Here is a 20526-nt window from a genome sequence, read left to right as displayed (position 1 = left end):
CGGAGTCCGCAGCATCGGGTGCGCGACGATCTGCACGGCAGGCGTGGGAGGGTCTGGCCGGCCTAGAGGAGGCTCCCTTTCCGCTGCTTTGCCAGGGACCGGCGCGTCCAAAGCCGCATAGGGAGCTGCAGCCTGTGTGGCTGGGCCTCGCAACGACCTCCTCGCGCTGCGCCTCTTTGGGGAAGCTGAGGCGTGCGGGCCCACAGTGCGGCTGGGATGTTTCCATGCTTTTTTTTCTTCTGATGCATTTTTAAATTGGGATTTTTACTAGCACGTGTTTGCAGTACGCAGTGAGCACGTCCCTCACGGGGTGTCGGCGCAGGGACGGAGTACGTCTTAGTTCTTTCCACTTCTCCCCCCCCCCATCTCCTACTCCCCTTTCACAGAAGATCTGTCTGATTTCCTACTACCCGTCCTTGACTTTGCTCTCTATCTACACTTCGGGTTTCAGATGCTGTCTGATGTATCTCACTTAACATTTTGCTCTCTAGGTGCTTCCGTTTTCCTATAAATGGTGCAAGTTTACCCTTCTGCATGGCAGAGTAGTCTGCTGATGCCAGAGTTTAGCTTTCATGAGCCGGCCGCTATAAAGCTGGGTGTGCGCGAATCACCGTAATAAGGGCGTCTTAACTCTTTCAGGAAGACGCCTGGAAGGGGGAGAGCTGGGTGGCGTGGAATTTCTCGTTTCAGTGCTCTGAGGACTGTCCGCACTGATTTCCAGAGTGCGTCCCGCTCACACTCCCACGAGCAGCGGGGGCGGGCGCCTTGCCCTTAGGAGTGCCGGGGTGTGTGGGGCCGAGCAGGTCAGCGGAAGTTTGGCTGCCGCAGGAAGTGCAGAGCATTGTGGGAATGTCAGATCGCACAGTGTCTGTCGTCCCATCCTGGGGACCTGAGGGTGAGGAGGGGCTGCTCCGGGTCCCCCTTGGCAGCCAGCAGTGGGCCTGGATTTCTAGGCCTGCTCTCTGGGGCCCCTGGATGCTGGGGCCCTCCAGGACCCTCAGTGCTGCGATTCCCGTTATTGTTGGGGGTGCCCGCCCCGGGAGCTCACACTGTCCTCCATTGACTCCGTGCCCTCCTCCTGGCGGAGACTAGGTCATCTCCAGATTCCGATAACGTGCCACCACGTTGCGTCGTTAGAGGATGATGGCTGGTGGGAGCGTCTGCCTCTGCTCAGCACAGATGAGTTTTTCTGCATCGCTGGCCGGAGCTTGCCGGAGTCTGTGGGTGTGAGTGCGGTGGTTGCGCCTGCTGGGTGTCTTTGGAAGATTTCTCTCCCTCTCTGAGTTCCAGTTCCTCCTCTGCAAAGCCAGCCTTGTCTCAGGGTCATCGTGAGCTTATGTTTTGCATAGAGCTGAGGGAGGAACCCCACACCTGCCGGTTATCTTCCTGAGAGGTGTGGACGGTGTGCTTAGACACATGAGCTCTGGTTTCCAAGAGCACCGGCACAGAGCTAACCGGTGTAACTGTCCGTGAGCTGCCTTCCTTCCCCGGCAAGTGTGCAGCCAGGCTTCGCCTTGTCACGCTGAGCGGGACAGCCCTCGCATGCGTGGGGTTTACTTGATGGACGGGAATGGGGCCAGGAGGCAGGAAGGCCAGCGCGAGGGCACCTCCAGGGTGGGAGAGGGGAGGTCACTGGGGAGCTCTTTCCTGGCCTCTTCCGCCTGGAGCATCCCCATCCCAGGGTCTCCCGGCTCCTGCCTCCATCTCTGGCCCCATCTCTTGCTCCCTCAGGAGTGAGCTGGGCTCTTGGCCGGGTTCCTACCCCAGTGCAGCTGTCCCTTGCTGTGTGGCCTGGGGCAAGTTCCTCAGGGTCCTCGCATGTGCAGCAGAGACGCTAACTCTGCTTGCTCAGGGCTGCAGCTGCAATGGATGCAGGGAGAGAGGTCCTGGGGACAGAGCCTGCCCGCAGGAAGTGCGGTAGGATTGCTGGCGTTTCTGCCGCTGTGGAGAGTTAGACCTCAGTGTCTTTCTCCTAAGCTCCAGAGGAGGAGCACAAAGACTTGGTGCTGTCACCAGCTTCCCAAGCCGGGTTTCTGTCACCCATTTCCAAGCGCTGAGGTCAGAGTGTGACTCACTCCATGACTCCTGCCTCAATGTTTCCAGCCACAGGAGGCCGGGCCGGGGCCCGGTGGGGACATCCCAGGTGACCCTCTGCTTCCAGCCTCCCTCCCAAGAGCCGTTGGGGAGCCTCCCGGGCGTGGGTGGTCACAGGGCTGCCTCCCGTGACACAGGGCCGCAGGAGGCAGCAACTGAACACGGCTCACATGGAAACAAGGCCGTGGGTGCCTGAGTGGGTCACGCTGCCTGGGCACGGGCTCCAAGCTGAGCAGTCCCAGCTGGGGAGAGGAGCGGCCTGGCTCCGTTGCATCCAAGGCACAGGGTGGAGGAGAGGAGAGGAAAAGACGAGCGGGGAGAGAAGGGTGGGCGCAGAGAGGCTGTGTCTGACCCTTAGAGCTCTCTGAGGCCAGCTCGATGGTGTCTTGGGGACGGGGTGGCCACCAGGGGAGCCCTTGTCCTCCACGGCAGCCCTGTATCCAGGAGGGAGGCAAAGGGGTGACTTCTGTGAGTGCTGGGCTGGGGCTGGGTGCAGAAGGTGAGGATAATTTCCAGATTCCTTGCAGACAGCCAGGTCCTGTCCACTGCCTGTGACTGCGACAGGTACTTCTGGTGGCGAAATCCGAAAGGTGGGGTGTCCTTCAGGGACAGACTGACCTTGTTTGTTTGATCAGCCTCGCCTCTTATCAGCTGCACTATAAACAGCGTAGGACATGGTCAGCACCCAAGAGGGATGACACGTGGCCCAACGCTTAAGAGCCAGGAGAGAGTGGGGTAAGCCAGATGTGGAAGGTGAAAGAGAAAGAGGTTGGTGGTATGAAAGGGCTGGGCCAGGCCTCTGTGTCCTGATCAGCTGCACTGGTGAAGCTTAAAAGCAGCTCTGAGCGGATGGGAGGGGAGGCAGCGCTGGACAGAGGAGCCCTGGTTTGCAGCATTCGTCCTGGTACCCGTGTTCCCAGTGTCCCTAGTGCCGAGCTGGCCACCCACAGCACCTGGCAAATGCATCCCCAGCCCAAGCCTTGGCTGTGCCTTTCACTGCTATGGGCTGCAGCAGCCGCAGTCCCTGCTCAGAGCCACACCCTTCAAATGCAGGGGGACTGGGGAGGGGCCATCCCAGCGTAAGCTGGGCTGTCGGCAGTTGGGTAGGAGCTCCTTAAGGCTCAGTTTCCCTTCCTGTGGGGTGCTCCGGTGAGGCAGCAGGGAGACATCACACAGCTGCCTTCTTGTCCGGATACCCGTGGCCCTGTCTTCCCTCTGATCACCTCAACTACACCCTCTGGGAGAGGCGAGGGAGTGAGGCCCACGTGATCCCAGCAGTCGGAGTATCTTGCAAGGTCGAAGCTGTATCCTGCTGAGGTCGGCAGCTCCAGGGAGCCACCAAAGTCCCTGTTCTCTCCCAGAGCTAAACGTCAGTTCCCTTCCTCACCCTGGATTCCCTGCCGGGGAAGCCCAGTGGGCCTTGCCTGGCGCCCCTCTCTGCAAAGTCTCCTCTCCAGCCTCTGCAGAAGTGTCTGCGTTCCCCAAAGCTTTCCCTGCCAGACTTCACCCAGGGTCGCCTCACTACCTGCTTATAGTAGGATGGGAACAACTTCAGGTGCTGCCAGAGAAGCCAGATGAATTCAAACGCTGAGGAAAAGGGGGAAAGGGAAAACGGAAAGGCATGGACAGACAGAGACAGTGAGGGGCAGGGGACGGAGCCCTGGAGTGCAGATGGGACCTGGCTCGTGTGGGCTCACTGTGTGGTGCACGGGCTGCTCCCCCCAGTCTATTCCCCGTGGGTGAGGATGGGAGATGCCACCCACTGTCACTTGCGGAGTAGGAGCCACCGAGGTCTGGCGGTGTGTGCACTTCCTGATGCTTGTGCTGTGCTAAGCTAGGGGGCAGCAGGGCTGCAGCCCTTCCGCAGGCACGGGGACTGTGCCCACGTTACACCCAGCCCTGCTCCGCCATCTCTGCTCCTGACATCCTGTCTCCCTCTCTTCCTGATGCCACGGGGCCCGCGTGGACGAGCCAAGGCCCCGGTTGAAGCACATTGGCACGGTCTCCTTAGCTTCATCGGCTGGGGTAGGGGTGGGCCTGGGGGGCTCAGCAAAGTGCTGGAGCATGATTGGGGGCAGAGCGTGTGCAGGCTTGACCTCAACAACGGTGAAGACCTCGGTCACCACACTCCCAGTGTCCCCTTTTGGTATGGGCTGGGTGGGGCAGGGACAAGGCCCTGGACCTGGAAGTCTGGACACTCACAGTTTGGATGCTGCTTGGACAATGACTTCCCGTGGGACCCGGAGCTAGAGGAGGCTCCCTGTCCCTTCCTTGGCTGTTGTGGCTCTCACAGCAGAGACGAGGGTACCTGTGCATGCTGGGTGCTGTGTCATCACTGGCAGTGTGGATGGAGGGAAGGGATGGTTGCCTCAGAGGCAGGGGGCTCACATGGATTCCCAGAGTGACGATCAGCAGGTTGGAGTCTGTGTGGGGAAGGGACAGAGTGTTGTAAGTCAGGGAAACCTTTGATGGTGCTGGACCAGCTGTCACTGGCTGACCCTGACCTCTGGCTTTTTGATTTGTGCATTTGCCAGGCTCAGTTGTTTGCTAAAGCAAAAGTCAGGTGCTTTGTGGCCAAGACCAAGGCCATGCCAGCAGCTCAGAAGGGCTACTCTGGAATTGCTGATACCCGATAAGCCCTGGTCAGACTCGAGTGCAGAAGGGCTCCATGCTCCCTTCCAGCAGCTCCCAGAGCCCACCCCAGCCATGGAGAATACCCTACTGCTGCCAGGAGACCCTGTTATTATACAGTGTTTACATGTATAGTATTGAGGCATCACACAGCACCACATAAATATGTCTAAGTTTTATGAAAGAGAACAGTGATGCTCAACAACTAGGCCACACGCACACACCAAGAGCTCCCACTGGAGACTTTATTCAGGGAGTGGGAGTAGAGAGAGAGAGCAGAGAGAGAGAGGAGGAAGAAGAAGAGGAAGAGAAGAAGGGAACAAAGAAAGGAAGGTCCTTTTATCAGTTTTGGGCTGGGCTATTGCTTATTTATGAGGAGTGAGCCACTTCTAACCTATCACAGGCCAGATTGTTTTTATGGGCCCAGTCCTGCAGACACAGGTTTCACCTTCCTGGACCACTGTGGCCTTGGCGGGGAGGGAAACCAGAGATAAGGGCATGAGGTCATTTTAGGAGCCAAGAGGTACCAGGAGAATGCAGCCTGTGAGGAGGCGTCACAGCGTACTTTAACATGATGAGTTCCCTAACAAGTTTTATAGTTCATGTATCAGTTAAAAATACATTTAATTTAAAGGAAAGAAATAGCATACGATTTGGTAGTCACACTATTAGGTATAGTTTCCAAAGAAAATGAAATCAGATTTTGAAGAGACTGTTCACCGCTGCCAAGACGGGAAATCACCCTATTTGACCATTGAGCAGTGCAGGTAAGAAAAATGTGCCATATACAAACAAGAGGATGGTATTCAGCCATAAAACAGCATAGAGTCCTGTCATTTGTGGCAACCCGAGGACATTGTGTTAAATGAGAAAAGCTAGGCACAGCCACACAACACTGTCTGTTGTCACTAATGTGCAGAGAGCATGAAAATTCCTTTCCTAGAAGCAGGGAATGGACTGGAGGCAGCAGGAAGCTGGGGGGTGGGTGGAGAGAGGCTGTAAACATGTACAAAGTCACGGCCAGATAAGAGAGGAGAGTTCTGGCGGTGGTTCAGAGCACTGCCGGGAGGCTATAGTTAATAGTAATTTGTTGAACATTTCAAAAAAGCTAGAAGAGAGGTTTTGAATGTTTTTACCGCGAAGACATGACAAAGTGATGTATATGTTGGTGTTTATTACTCTGGTAGGGCCGTGGTATAATGGACTATCACACTGTGCCCAGTGACTATGCCTGGAGTGGATAGTACTCAATAAAAATAAAAACAGCTACAAAGTCTGCTGCGTATAATATACCAATATCATTTTCAATAATACAGTAAAATCCTAGAAAGCCACTGCCCAGGAGAAAGCAGACAGTGTCCCGTGCCATCACTGTGGTCCACCCCATCCCTGCCCCTGGCTCCTCCTGACCAGGCAGCTGCCACTTCCCTTCCTCCTCTTTGACTGGTTTGTACTCCTTCAAATAGTTTTGGTTTTACTTATTTGAAACTTTAAAAAAGAATACTATGTATATATTTTTGTGGGGCTTGGAGGCAAGATGGCGGAGTCAAAGTCAGAGACTGACAGGGTGTTACCAAGCGGCCTGTGGAAGCTTCTGGAATATTCTTTGTTTCAGTGTGTGGTGCTGAGGTATCCCTTGATAATAAAAATCTGAAAGATACTAGCGATCTTTTTAAATGGTGAGGGAGAAAAACAAGGAGGCAAAGCCACTTTGACAAAGCCAATGGTGAAGTCACTTGTCTGAGGTGGCACGATGGTCCTCCCAAGCTTGTGCCTCGCTTGACTCATCCATGGGATATCTCAGGGCAGTAGGACAAGGACACGGGGCTCACTGGATTCTTTTTCTCTCCCCACTGCAGAGCCCCAGCCCTGGGTGTGTCCCCTACAATGGCCACCACTGCTTCCCCTGTCCCCCTCAGCACCGAGGATGCTACTGCTGAGAATAGCACCTCCTACTACGACTATGACTACCTGGACTCGGCGGTGTTCCTGGTGTGCAGGAAGGATGATGTCCAGTCCTTTCGCCTTGTCTTCCTGCCAGTCTTCTACAGCCTGGTCTTCGGGCTGGGCCTGGGAGGGAACCTGCTGTTGCTTGTGGTCTTGCTCTGCTATGTGCCCCACCGGCGGATGACAGAGGTCTACCTGCTGAACCTGGCCATCTCCAACCTCCTCTTTGTGGTGACTTTGCCCTTCTGGGCCATCTCTGTGGTCTGGCATTGGGTCTTCGGCAGTTTCCTGTGCAAGGTGGTGAGCACCCTCTACACCATCAACATCTATAGCGGCATCTTCTTCATCAGCTGCATGAGCCTGGACAGGTACCTGGAGATCGTTCACGCTCAGCCCCTGCACAGGCTGAGGACCCGAGCCAAGAGCCGGCTCCTTGCTGCCCTGGTGTGGGCCATGGCGCTGGCTGTCTCTGTCCCCGAGATGGTCTTTGTGAGAGTACATGAGGACCCTCAGGGAGAGTGGAGCTGCCACCCAGATTTCGGGGGGCATGGGGCTAACTGGAAGCTCTTCCTCCGCTTCCAGCTGAACGTGCTAGGTTTCCTCCTTCCCCTCTTGGCCATGATCTTCTTCTATGCCCGCATCCGCTGTGTCCTGGTCAGGCTGCAGCCCCGGGGCCGGGGCCGGGCGCTGAGGATAGCGGTGACCCTGGTGGTGGCCTTCTTCACCTTCTGGTTTCCATACAACCTCACCTTGTTCCTGTACTCGCTGCTGGACCTGCAGGTCCTTTGGGACTGCCAGATCAGCCGGCACCTGGACTATGCCATGCAGGTGACTGAGAGCCTGGCCTTCCTCCACTGCTGCGTCACCCCCGTCCTCTACGCCTTTTCCAGCCACCGCTTCCGCCAGTGCCTGAAGGCTCTGCTGGTCACTGTGCTCCGAGGGTGCCTGGCGCCTGGCTTCACCCAGGCTTCACTGTCCAGGGGATCTGAGAGCAGCAGTCTCACCACACAAGAGGACGTGACCGGCCTGAACGAACTGGCAGAGGGGCAGGCTGAGGGCTCCCTGAACCAGGAGGACATGGGGAGTAACTGAGGCCAGGCCATGCCAGCCTGGTGCAGGCCGAGGACACCGCTCGCGTGGGCTTCCGCCCAGAGCACCCTTCCTTGGGCCCCCAGTGGCCAATCCTCAGCTTTCCGTGGCTTCTTCCCTTGGGCCTGGGGCCCCCCTGCACCCACCTGCGTGGCTGTCCCTGAGGCGTGCCAGCGGCTACAGCGAGTGCGGCACCCTTGGCCATCTCACTGTCCTCCCGCCAAGTGACAGCCCGGGTCCCTGTGGAGATCCTCCGAGGGCTCCTGGAACACCTGCCCCCCAGCCGGGCCACAACCCCCTCCTGCCTGTGCTGCTGGGACATCCTTTCGTCTGAGCTGTTTCTCGGGACCCAGGCTCGTTCCCCAGGGATTCCAGCAGTGCCCCTGTCCTGGCTGCTGTCCCAGGGAAGTGTGGCCTCTCCCTCTCCCCCTAGGCCTTGCCTCAGACGTCTCCTCTGTGAGATGCCTGCATCTGCCCTATCGACACCCACCTCGCTGCCTCTGTCGTGTCTCTCCTTCTTCCTCTGCTTTGCTTCTCTGGACCTCTTATCTCTTTCTTGTCTCGTGTTTCTCCCTGCTGTCCCCAGCCCCCATTCCAGGTGAGCTCCAGGGCCAAGCACTGCACCTGGGAAGCCCTGGGATGGCGCAGCTGGATCTCTCTGCCCTGTGCTTGGGTGGAAGCTGGGCAGAACCAGGACTGAGAGCAGGACGGTTCGGATCGGTGTCCCCATGTGCCCAGGGTCAAGGGTCTGGTCCCCAGGATGGCATTAGCAGAAGCGGAGCAGGTAGGAGGTCCCTGTCACGAGGGGCAGACCCTTGGGGGGCACTGTGAGGTTGCAGCCTTTTCCTTTCTTTATTTTTACTTCCTGGCCAATGAAGCGATGGTTTGCTTTGCCACATGTGAGGCCCAGAGCCTCCCCCAAACTGTGAGCCCAAATGGAAGCTTTTTGGATCACAATCAGATTATTTGAGATACTGGGATCACCACGCACCCTATATACACCCTAAGCACACCAACCACAGCCTTCCTCTGCCATACTCCAAAGATGCGTCCGTGGAGGACATGGGATCCAGGCCAAGCAGGGGCCTTCAGGGGCATGAAGAGAGGTGAAAACCCAAGAAAGGAGGGTGACAGGATGCTCCCCCAGGTTTCTAAAGCACCCACTGCTTCGTTCCAAGTCACGGGACCACCCAGCACGCTGCCCTCCTGGTGACTTCTGACTTGAGAGACTGAACCAGGAGCCCAGTGCCTGGAAAGGACGGAGGGTACAGGGATGCAGGAGCGGGTACAGGTCCTGAGGGTGGTTAGCAGATGGCAGGGAGGTGAGCACATGAGACTAGGGACATTGTCACAAGGAAAATCTGCCCCCCATGCTGCCTCTTGTGCTCAGGAAGCAGTGGACTTTCAGAGTTCCTTTTGATATTTTCACTCTTAAAATGTTTTTCTCTCTTTTCTTTCTTTCTACTTTTCTTTCTCTCCCTCAGCCAGTACCAGACATCAAACTCAGGACTTTGCATTTGCCAGGTAGGCACCAGTACCATGGAGCTAAATCCCCAGCCCCTGTTTTCTTTCTTTTCAAAAATCTCTCTCTTCACTCACTTTGGAGTGGATGCCTGGTAGACGGGATTGAACAGTGTCATATCGGTCTGCTCTTGTCTTTCTCGAGCTTTAGGAAGTGTTCCCAGAGCATGAATGTCCTGGGATTGTGTCCCCTGAGTGGAGTGAGTTAGCTCTACTGCCTCAGTTGTCCCCTGAGAAACCAGACTCCCCTTCCTCAGGAAGGACCCGGAGCTCCCTGGTTCTGGCATGGAAGCTGCCGCTGTGGAAGTGGCCGTATGCATGGCAACAGGGTAGACAGATTCCCTTTAGGGCTCTTCAAATATGGCCAAAGGGAATCCTGTCCTCTCACAGGCCAGGGTGCAGAAGAAACCATCTGAGTTGTCTCAGAATGGTCTGGTGCCCATAATGGCTGTGAGTGGCTCAGGGAAGCCAGGTAAGGGTGATGGACAGGCTTGTCACCAGCTTTGGTGGACGTGTGCCCGTGCACATGTGCTGGTTTGTGTGTGTGCCTGCCCGCCCTGTGTGCACATGTGTATGCGTCTGAATTCTGTCTGCACAGTGTGTGTGTGTGTGTGAACACGCATGTGTGCATCCATGTCTCGAGAGGCCTGACGTAGCCAAATGGCTGAGCTGTGTAGAAGCTGCTGATGTAGACCCGGTGAGCTGTGTCCCTGTGGCCTGGGGTAGGACGCAGCCATGGGTTTCCTCTTTGTACCCGCGTGATCTTCTCTACGTAGATGTAGACAGCTGTACCCCGAGTTGCTCTTGCAGCTGTGCCCAGATGGGGTGGGGTGTGGCTGCAGGTCCCCTTCGTCTTTCTCCTGTCTCAGGGTCCAAGCACAGAAGTGCTGGGCTCTCGCCTGAGTCCACTCCAGTCTGGCCCTTGGTCCCTCCCTGCTCCCTGAGAGGTCTGAAGAGAGCACTCTGTCTGCTCTACACGAGCCTCCCCAGGGCTCGCAGGTGAGGCTCCCCATGGCCTTGGGAAGGGACACCCGGTGGGCAGTGTGTGACGGCCTTACCCCATCGGGGCTGCCCTCCAACTTCGCGTGGTGCTTAGGGAGTGTCCTGGTGCCGCTCCTCACGGAGACAGTACGTCCTTCCCTTCCCTGGCGCTCAGGACCATGGCAATTGAGAGCTGAGCTGCAAGCTTTTCTCCCTGGCCTCGGAGGAAAGTGGCGAGAGGAAGGATATGGTGCAGAAAGGAGGACCTAGGGCAGGGCTGTCAGGTCAGGGGTCTCCATCTTCCTGCCTCGAGGCAGCTGTCAGGTCTCTCCAGCAGTGCCCTTATGTAGCACTGAAACGCAGTGTGGCGTGCAGTTGGGCATTGGGCTTCACTGCTGCCCTCCCTCTAGCTGTACCTTGCAGCCCCTACCCTGGGGAGTTCCCGGATGTGTGTGGGGTCTGTCCCAGTGTCAGCCTCGCTCCTGACTCAGGCTCAGGCTCTCAGCTGACCTGCAGGTCCCGGACCAGGCTCCGGCTCTGGGATAACTGGGGTGTGGGGAATGCAGGTGACTCAGCACTGAGCCTGGGTAACCACAGGAGGTCCTGCCTTCCCTGAGCGCTGTTCCCTCTCCTGGGCCAGGTCTCGTCACAAATGTGGTGACTTAACTTCCCTTAACTTCTGTCCTGGGGTGCCCACACCTGCCTCCTCTTCCTGCTGCTGTCGTTGAGGAACGGTGAGGGGAATCCCAGCCTCCCAGGCTGCACGTGACTCAGTGGACTGCAGCAGATGCCATCACATGTGAGCAGCCAAGTCCAGAGAAGCAGCGATGAGGCCTGGGTCACACAGATCCTTGGGGACGGACTCCTGCCCCTGAGCGAACCCCACCCACTAAGAGCCTGCCATCCTGACGACGCCCAGCCCAGAACAGACACCCGGGAGGAAGGAAGAGCTGTCTGAGGTGGGTCAGGAATGGCAGCGAGAAGCCCTCCGGGGGCTCCCCTAGGGACATCGTGCGGCTGGGCCCCTCCTCCAGCAGGCTCTCTGCAGCTCCCACCATCTGTCCTCCTCTGTCCCGGCCCAGCCAGGGCCCAGGCTTCAGCAGCCACAGTTGAGCAGCCACACTCCCCACTGCACCCCGACCCCGGAAGCGTGGCTGGCAGTGTGCACAGCCTCCATCCACTTCATGGGCCAGAAGCTTGAGACTGGAGCGGGGCAGGGAGGGAGGGAGCACACAGAGTGTCAGCTGAGAAGGGCTGTCGCGATTCCGACACGTAAAGCACAGTGAGGGACTTCAGGCCGGACGAACGGAAGCGATATCACAAACGGGCAGTTCTAGGGGAGGCTTTGGGGCGGGAGGAGGAACCGCAACGCAGAACAGAGTGACACATACAGCTGTGCTGGGTTACCCAGTATAGATGACCCAGGGAGAGAAAGGCCTGGCGACGGGATGGGAGGGATCCCAGAAGGATCACCAGAGGGGTCACCGGGGTGAGCAGTGAGGCAGCGCCCCCGACTCAGGGCTGCTCCACTGCAGAAGGCTGGCAGGCTGGAGCCACAGTGCTTGGGGACACGGGACCACTGCGGCCCAATCCAGTGTCAGGTGTGTGCCTGTCACAGGAGGCAGAGAGCAAAAGGGTGGTGACGGGAGGGCTTTGGGAGCTGTGGGTGCTCGGGGCAGCAGGTCTGGAGCAGAGAGAGCTGCAGGGGCCACACCTGCGGTGTGAGGCTGGCATCACGGCTGGGCCAGAGGGACACAGTGCAGAGGCATCAGGGGGCTGGGGACACAAAGTCAATGAGCTAGGGGACCGAGAGAAGGATGGAGGGTGTTTCTGGTGTCTGCCCTGGGGATTGCTGGAGGGTGACCCAGCCCAGAGGGGCAGGGAGAGCAGGAGGAGGATGGCCCTGGGCAGACAGAGGACGCTCCTGAGCTGTGCAGGGCCAGGATGAATCTCAGTGCGGTGACACCGCATGGGCAGATGGGAGACAGCTCTGACTCAGCCGTGGCTGTGGAGGCCAAGGCAGGCTTGAGAGTACTGAGGGGCTCGGTGCAGGTGGGTGACAAGGCCAGCACCCTCACCTCACACACCTGGGACATCAAGGCAGCCACCAGCCACCCGAGTGTGTGCGGGGCCGGTGATGTGGCTGTTCTGGGCTGGGCAGTGTGCGAGGTAAAGCGCAGCCCAGATTTCCAACACAGGGCACAAGAAAAGCGATATAAAATAGATCATTGCTATTAGATTGGTCACATGCCAAAATGTACATAATTTGGAAGCATCCAGTTATGTTTTAATAGATTATAAAATGAACTTTATGATTTTTGACCTTTTCAAAATATGTCTCAGAAAGTAAAAGTTGCACCTTTTGTTCCCCATGTATTACTATGGGACAACACTGCAGATCCTGAAGTCCACAGGATGTGGGAGACAGCGTGGAAGGGAGAGTGGATTCCCAGGCTTGCCAGGCGCCATGTTACCCATGGGGCAGGGACAGTGGGGATCCTCTGCATAGGCTTGGCCCCAGACACTCCCCTGGCACTGTGCTTCCTGTACCAGGAGGGTTCTGCAGAAGAACAGAGAGGGAGACAGGCAGGACACAGGGAGGGGCGCCAACCAACCAGGGGCTGGGCTGGCCGGGGAGGGGGAAAGCAGAGGGGTGAGCGGAGGTGGATTTCCCAGCTCCCTCCTAGCCAGGATGGGCCGAGCTCAGTCCATGGGCTTCAGGCGGTAGCGGAAATGCACCTCATGGCTGGGCTGTGTGATGCCAAAGCCCCAGCGCCCTGGGTCTATAGGGGGCACTGGGGTGTCAGGCTCCACCAGCTCCAGATCAAAGTAGGTGACCATGAGCAGAACAAAGAGCTTCATTTCACTAAGGGCTAAGAACCGGCCAGGGCAGATGGACACGCCCGAGCCCCAGGGCATGCTGTAGTGGTGGATCTTCTTGCCCTTCTTATAGAAGTCCACTTTCCGGCTGCCATTGGGGTTGAGGAACCGATCAAACTTGAAGGTGCAGGGCTCGGGGTGGATGTCAGGGTCCATGTGCACAGACAGGTAGGGGAAGAGGGCCACTCTGTCTCCACGGCGGAGGAGGTACTCGTGCCCGCTGGCCATCTTCAGGGTGCAGTCTTCCTGCACCACCCTGACCAGGGTGGGTGCAGCTGCCAACCTGAGTGTCTCCTCCATCACACTGTCCAGCACAGGGGTGCGCCCCAGGGCACTGATCGGGAGGACGAAGGACTGCTTGGCTTCTAGCTTGGTCCCACGCAGGACCTGGGCAGCCTCGTCCTTCACAGCCTGCATGGCTTCTGGGTGCTTCAGGAGGAACAGGAGGGCCCAGAAGGAACTGGGCCCCATGTTCCCCTGTGAGGCCCACAGCATCATGAAGCTGAACTTGGCTAGCACAGCTGGGGTGGTTCCCCACTCGCTCAGATAGCGGAGCATGTGTCTCAGCCAGTTGCTCATGCCCTCCTCTTTCTCCTGGTTGTGTCTCACAGAGAGCATCTTGTGAAAGAGACACTGGAGTTGGCCCATTTCGAGCCTTTCCCTGGGTCCCAGCAGGGAGTAGAGAAATCTGGGCAAAAGAATGTCAAACCTGCGAAACTTCTTGAACACCTCCTCTGCCTGTAGCAGGTCCTGCTCCTTATCCTTGGTGCAGCCAAACAAGCTCAGGTAGCCAGCCTTGAACATGATGTTGTAGCAGAAATGAAAGAGCCCATCCTCTTGCCAGTGGGTGGCACCCAGTTTCGGGTCTCCGGGCTCCAGCAGCACCAGAGATAAGCAGTCCAACACGGCCTGGTTGAGGTCCTTCAGCCCGTCCCCCATGAGGTACTTGGTGCTGGCCGTGTGTATTATCTGGTAGTCACCCTGCAAGCGCTGGTATCCATATACCTTTTGCACCACCTCTTCGGCATACTGCACAAAGTCCAGTTTCTTCTCTGTGTTCTTGATGATGGGCCTAAACGAGAGGGGATCCATGACGAAGGTGAAGAACTCACCCCCCAGTAGCACTGTGAACACATCTCCATCTTTGGCCCATTTTCCCCTCAGGAACTCGAACATGTTCTTCTGGAAAGCCATGGCATGGCCCACCCAGGGTATACAGCCCTTATCCAGTGGGGGCTCCTGGGGCCTGCGTTGTCGGAGGAGCCCTGGCAGACACAGGTAGGCCACGATGGCCACCAGCATGGCACCCAGCACCAGGCCCCAGATCACCATGGCTGTATTCCTGCAGTCAGCTGTGGACAGACCCGTGCTGTCTGGGAGCAAAAGGTCTTTGCCAGGCCTTTAGTAGCTGGGCACAGAAAGGTCAGCCCACTTGGACTTTGCACTGTCAGTGCAGAGTGTGATAAATGACCCTAGTGTGTTGGCGCCTGGGTAAAAAACATTCTTCCTATGTAATACGTGGGCGAGTGTGGCCGTAGGAGGTGACCAGCAGGCAGCTGTGGGCACGGCCTCGTCACTGGTGCTCACCAGTTTCTGCCCTTTGAGACTCAGCCCTGGTCTCTTTTCGCTATGCCTGACTTGAGCCCACTCTTCCTTCCAACCTACAGACCATGCCTTTACTTTTCAGTCCTTCCTTTAATTTCTAGCTGAATTAGTAGACTGTGCCATCTGCTTATAATGTTACATCTGTGTCTTCGTCTTTTCTGAAAGGCTGGACATAGGCTCCCATTCCTCACATCTCTCCCTGCAGTGGGACCGCACCTCCCCTGCCCCACTCTTTCATATGTGAAACAGAGGGCAGTGCCTTATGGATGCTGCTGGGAGGCAGGAAACATAACACATGGGAAGACCTTCAGTGAGTGCTCCACGGGGCAGTTACCTCTGGGTCACTGTGTAGGGAGCAGTTCCCTCAGTGTCGCGGGGGTGGGGCAGTTACTGCTTCTTCCAGGCCTTGAGTTAGCCTGTGCTTGTCTCCCACCCTCCCCCAGTCCATCTTTAGTTTTGGTCTCCACAGTGCTGACGGGATGGAGCCTTGTTACCGTCCTGTCTGCTTCTGGCTCCTACACAGTCAGAGGCCTAGAAGAGTCCCTGCACAGCTGCTTTGGAAATCTCACCCCAAAAGGAAGCAGTGTGGATGCTGCCCTGGGAAGAGGTGCAGTTGGACAGGTGCTCCCTTTACTAAAGGTGAGTGTGAATGAAGAGTCTGAAGGGCCCCAGACCTTCGGGGCTGAGGGCTGTGCCAGCTGAGGCCAACTGCCCTGCCTGACCCCTTCCTCCACTGGGAAGGCGCAGTCTGAGCATCAGGAGATGGCGCCGGTGACAGGAACCTGAACCAGTCACTGTGGGCCCACAAGGACCTCTGAGCTCTGCTCAGGGTGAGCTCAGGACTTTCTCTCTCAGCTGCCCTGCTGTCATGGAGGTGAGCTGCCCATCAACCAGGGTCCTTCTGTGAGGAGGGTCTGTTTGTGGTGATGCCATTCCCCGCCCAGAGGCATCGAGGGAGAAAGCTGCAACTCCGACCCCCAGCTCTAGCTGAGCAGCCTTGCGTGGTTACAGTAAGTGTGCTCCATGCCGGCCTGAAGCAGCCCCCACAGCCCTCAAGTCGTTCTTTAGCTCTGTCACCTGGAGATGGAGCAGAGAGGGACCCTGGTCCATAGCCCTCCTGTTGAGCTTCCTTTTTCTGTCAGAGAGCTGGAAGCTTCCCCAGTCTGCCTCCAGGAAGCCCTCCTCCAATGCAGGCAGAATTTAGCAACGCCAACTTTCCCTCAGTATTCATTCATCAACTGTGGGCCACATCCACCAAGCTGTAATTTCCCCCTACGCCTGAATGGATGGGGTGTCATTTTATATTTACTGCATTTCATGTTGTTGGTATTAGGAATAGAACTCGGTGCCTTTGCAGAGCTACATCCACAGTCTTTTTCTCACTTTTATTTTGAAGCAGTCTTGCTAAGGGTCTTCGTTGCCCAGGCTGGGCTCCATCTTGGATCCTCCTACCTCAGCCTAAAGGTGTGAGCCAGCACTCTAGGTTTACATTCATACTCAACCTTGCTTCCTTCCTTCCTTTTTTTCCTTCCTCATCCCCGGGGAGGTCCCATCCAGCAGTGCAGTGCCCTCAAGTTCACTGGGATCCAGAGGCAGGAACTCGGCCCTGTTGCAGTGAGACGCAGCCCTGCACTGTGGGCCTCTGGGGTTCAATTTAGGACAGGGCTGGAAGGCATCGCCCCAAAGACCAGAAGACTTTAACTAGCGTTGGGTTCCCTGCTGCACAAGCTGGGAGAACTGGAAGCCGCGCCGCTCGATGACTACGGGAGGACGCTAGAGGGCTGGGGCTGAGGGGAGACAAGGCTGTCCCAGAACCAGGAACCCAGGGACAGGGCAGGGACAGGGTCAGCGCAGATGCAGAGGCTGAAAAGGGGATTCCCGCAAGGTCTTTGCCGGGCGGATACGGTCTGGTCCCTGGCCATCCGCGCCTGTCTGTCCTTCGCGTCCTGGATCTGTACTCCTCTGCGAGAACCAGAGAGCAGAGGGGGCTTCACAAGCGCTGGAGGAGGTCAGAGTCACCAACGAAGCGTGGGTACAGCCTAGAGCGGCTAGCACCGGAAACAGTCTGGCGCACTTCCGGCCGCGCAGACTACTGCGCTACAGTACAGCTGAGGGGTCTTTGTCGGGGCAAGCGTTCTCTAGAGAACTTCGAGTCGAGCTGTTTCTCTGTCTGCGGAGTCATGGTAAGGGAGCACGTGCAGTGCTTTACTTTTCCTCCTGCCTTTGGTATTTGTGGCTTTCCCAGCCAGGCCGCAGTTTTGTTAACCTGAGATGTGGTGGGGGCCGCTTCCTCCTGCAGCGTGGGCCTGGCCTCCTTTCCTGCTGGCCCGATTGGCACATTCTATGATGAGAGGCAGATTCATTCATTCCATATGTGAGCAACAGTAGATCTCAGAGTTCACTGAGCAAAATGTATACCATGTGTAGGTCCAAGAAAGTCATTGAAGAGTGAGACTCAAGGTTTCTATTGAGGGACTGGTCGTGGTTGGAGTCTTAGTTATTTTCTCAATACTGGGACATAACACATGGGAATAACACATAATACTGGGACATAATACCGACACCCACAAGTTAAAAGAGAAAAAGTTTCCTTCCCTCAATTTGTAGAGGATTCAGCTCTTTTTTTTTTTGTTTTTTGTTTTTTGTTTTCTCCAAGGCAGAGCAGCCTGGCAAAGGTTCATGGTAGGCAGAAAGGCACAGCATTCAAGGCAGGAGAGATCTGTGTATTTACCTATCTAGGCCTAGGCTGTGATCTCACTGTTCTTTATTCATTCACCAACTTTACCTCCTACCATTCTACTCAGCTATAAACTCTCCAGTGGACTATTCTAGTAACACACTCACATGCTCTGATAACCTCCTAAAAAGCACATCTATGAACGCATGAAGGCAGAGGAAGCATGTAGATATAAGTCATAGCATTCTCTCTCTGGCTCCTAAAAGACTCATAGGCATGGCCTTTAGCAAAAGGCATTAGTTATTCTCTGGGAGCTTCCCAAGTCAACACAGTTGCAGCACTGCTGAAAAGTTCAAGTCTGAGATTTCAGGTAAGTGGTCAACGGCAAGCCCTTATAAAAAGGGAAAGAAAGTTAAGCACTTTCATCATACACTGGCAGGGATACACATTCTATTGCAAAAGGTAGAAATGGCATAGGAAGGAACAGGACCAAACTCCAGCAGGGAAAGCATTAAATCGAGTAGTTCCTTTTGCAACAGCAGGGGCAGTCCACACTCCAAGGGCTTGGGTGACCCCACCGCTACAGTACTGTCAGTGGTTGCAGTTCTCACAGCTGCTCTCTTGGCCGGTTTTCATCATAAGGCCATAGTGCAATGATAGGTGGCTGAAGAAAAATGTTGACTGTTACGTACAGAACAGGTCATCCTGTACCCTTGATTGTTAAAGTCCTCTTCTGCTGAGGCCACGCTTTGGTGACCATTTACATGGGACAGAAGTATTTTTACATCCTTTGTAAAGGTCTGTCCCACATACCTCTTCCCCAAGTACCTTTGTCACTAATTTTCCAGTCATATTCCTTGCAGGTTCCAGCCCATCCTGTCAGACCATAGGTTGCAGCTATGAGTCAGTATAGAGTCCCACGTCTGGCCATGTTTTCTTCCAGGAAAATGTACTCCCAGTTTACCTACATGACATTCTCCCCACTATGACTGTTTCCCTTCACCACTGCCCTTCAGAGAGGTCCTGAAAGGGGCTGTAATGCTGCAGCTGTCCACTTGCAGGTGATGCCTGCGTAGCCTAATCATCTGTAAAGCAGACCCTAGCCCTCTCTTCTTCTGTGAGCGTATCATGTGGAATGCCCTATGATTCCACAGATGTGTGCTGGGATGCAGAAGACCAGGTAGCAGGAATAGGAGCCGTGGACATCTGGGCAACTTCTTCATGCAACTTGTGCCCTGCTGACCTGCTCTGGTTCGATCACATATATACCACTTCCATTTAGTGATGGACTGGCCCTGTGCATGTCCAAGTTTTTGGCTTTATGGGTCAGTAATACTAAGCTCACAGTGGGCCATTCAGATCTCATAGTAAGCTGGTATCCCATAGTGAACTGTGCAGTTTCCACTAAGGCCCAGTGTCAGGCCGGGAGGTGTTTTTCAAAGGGAGAGTACTTGCCTGCAGATGATGGCAGAGCCTTGCTCCAAAATCCTGAAGGTCTCCATTGCAGTTAACCATGGGGCCTGCCAGAGACTCCAGACAGCATCTCTACCTGCCACTGCTACTTGAAGTACCATTGCATCTGTGGGGTCACATGTCCCCAGTGAAAGTGCAGCCCAGAATTGCTGCAGAGCCTTCTCTTGTTCTGGGGCCCTCTCAAAACTAGTACTCAGTACCGGGTCACTCAGTAAACGGGCTAGGGTGCGACACCTAGCTGAGGAATGTGTTGCCTCCAAATCCAAAGAGACCCACTAGTATTTGTGCTTCTTTTCTGGTTTTAGGGAGAGCCAGCGTCAACAAAGTAAGTTTTATGTTAGATGCACTATCTCTGTTTGCTTCACACCCCTGGACTGCTACAAATTTGACTGAAGTAGTGGGACCTTGACTTTCAGTTGTATTTATTTCATATGCTCTCACTCGCAGATGCTTTACTCACAGACCCAGAGTGATGGCTACATCCTGCTCACTTGGTCCAATCAGGACAAGACCATCAAGGGAGTGGACCAGTGCAATACCCTGTGGGAGAGAAAGACGATCAATATCCCTGTGAACTGAGTCCGGACACAGGGTTGGAGGGTGAATATAAACCTGAGGTAGGACAGTGAAGGTGCATTGCTGGCTCTGCCAGGTGACAGTGAATTGTTTGTAGTGGGCCTTATGGATAGAAATGAAGAAGAAGGCATTTACCAAATCAATGGCTGTGTACCAGGTACCAGGAGATGTGCTAATCTGCCCAAGCAAGGAAGCCTCATCTGTACAGGAGCTGCTATTGGAGTCATCACTTGCTTCACTTTACAGTAATCCACTACCATTCTCCAAGAGCCATCCACATTTTGCCCAGGCCATATAGGAGAGTTAACTGGGGATATGATGGGGAACACCACCCCTGTGTCCTTCATGTCCTTGATGGTGGCACAAAGCCATGTAATCCCTGCAGGGTTTGTAATGTTATTTATTGCTATTTTACTATTTTAACAGGTAAAGGTGACTCTAGTAGCTTTCATTTATACTTTTGAACCATAGTAGCCTTCACACTACAGGTTAGCAAACCAATATGAGGATTCTTCACAGTGCTAAGTACCTATACCAATTATGCATGGTAGACAGGGAGAAATAACTAGAAAGGCGTTGAGAACCTGCTGGACCCACTGTGCATTGGACCTTTGCTAAATCACCATTGGTTACCTCCCCTCCATAGGCTCCTACTCTCAGTGGAAGACCACAGTGATATTTTGAATCATCTGAAATAAGCATTATTTCAGAAGCAGTGTCCCGTAGTCCCGCAAATGGCTGATCAATTCGCTTCCCCAAGGTAGAGTTACCTTGCGTAGGTACCTCTGGGGTAGAATGGAAGAGGGATTGACCATACAAGGTTTTGGTAGTGCGCCAGGGTGCTTCCTCAAGAGGACCTGGCCACCACTTCATTGATAGGGTTCTGGGAAGTGGTTGAGGGGACATGATTCTTTGTTACTATACAGAAGGTGTCTGACCGTCTGACCTTCATTTCAGTCTCCTGTGTTGTCTTTGCACATTAGCAACGTGCAGACGAGTTTTCAGCCAAATCCTGAGACACATGGCACGGAGTACACTTCCAGTGCAGTCTT

General features: G+C 55.3%; 2 protein-coding genes across 4 annotated transcripts in view; one reads left to right on the top strand and one right to left on the bottom strand.

Annotated features, from left to right (window-relative positions):
• Ackr2 (atypical chemokine receptor 2) overlaps window positions 1–17114 on the top strand; it is a 44114-nt gene extending 27000 nt beyond the window's left edge. For 2 of the 3 annotated variants that reach the window (XM_010624458.3, XM_010624459.3), the window contains exons 4-7: window positions 6585–8545; window positions 9246–9285; window positions 10904–11222; window positions 15218–17114. In XM_010624458.3, the coding sequence (XP_010622760.1) occupies window positions 6585–7764 (1180 nt within the window). In that variant the 3' untranslated portion in view covers window positions 7765–8545; window positions 9246–9285; window positions 10904–11222; window positions 15218–17114. Of the gene's footprint in view, window positions 1–5208; window positions 5493–6584; window positions 8546–9245; window positions 9286–10903; window positions 11223–15217 lie in introns of those variants that run through there. The other variant, XM_010624453.2, reaches the window with a different exon arrangement.
• On the bottom strand, window positions 12830–14475 carry LOC104862430 (7-alpha-hydroxycholest-4-en-3-one 12-alpha-hydroxylase). Its single transcript, XM_010624451.3, has one exon. The coding sequence runs from the start codon at window positions 14473–14475 to the stop codon at window positions 12967–12969; it is 1509 nt and encodes a 502-aa protein (XP_010622753.1). The 3' UTR covers window positions 12830–12966.
• Window positions 17115–20526: the final 3412 nt, after the last annotated feature.

The sequence above is a fragment of the Fukomys damarensis genome, unplaced genomic scaffold, assembly GCF_012274545.1.
Source record: "Fukomys damarensis isolate Sample0158 unplaced genomic scaffold, DMR_v1.0_HiC HiC_scaffold_12, whole genome shotgun sequence".
Taxonomy (NCBI): Eukaryota; Metazoa; Chordata; class Mammalia; order Rodentia; family Bathyergidae; genus Fukomys; species Fukomys damarensis.
This window is presented reverse-complemented; position numbering and strand designations above follow the sequence as displayed.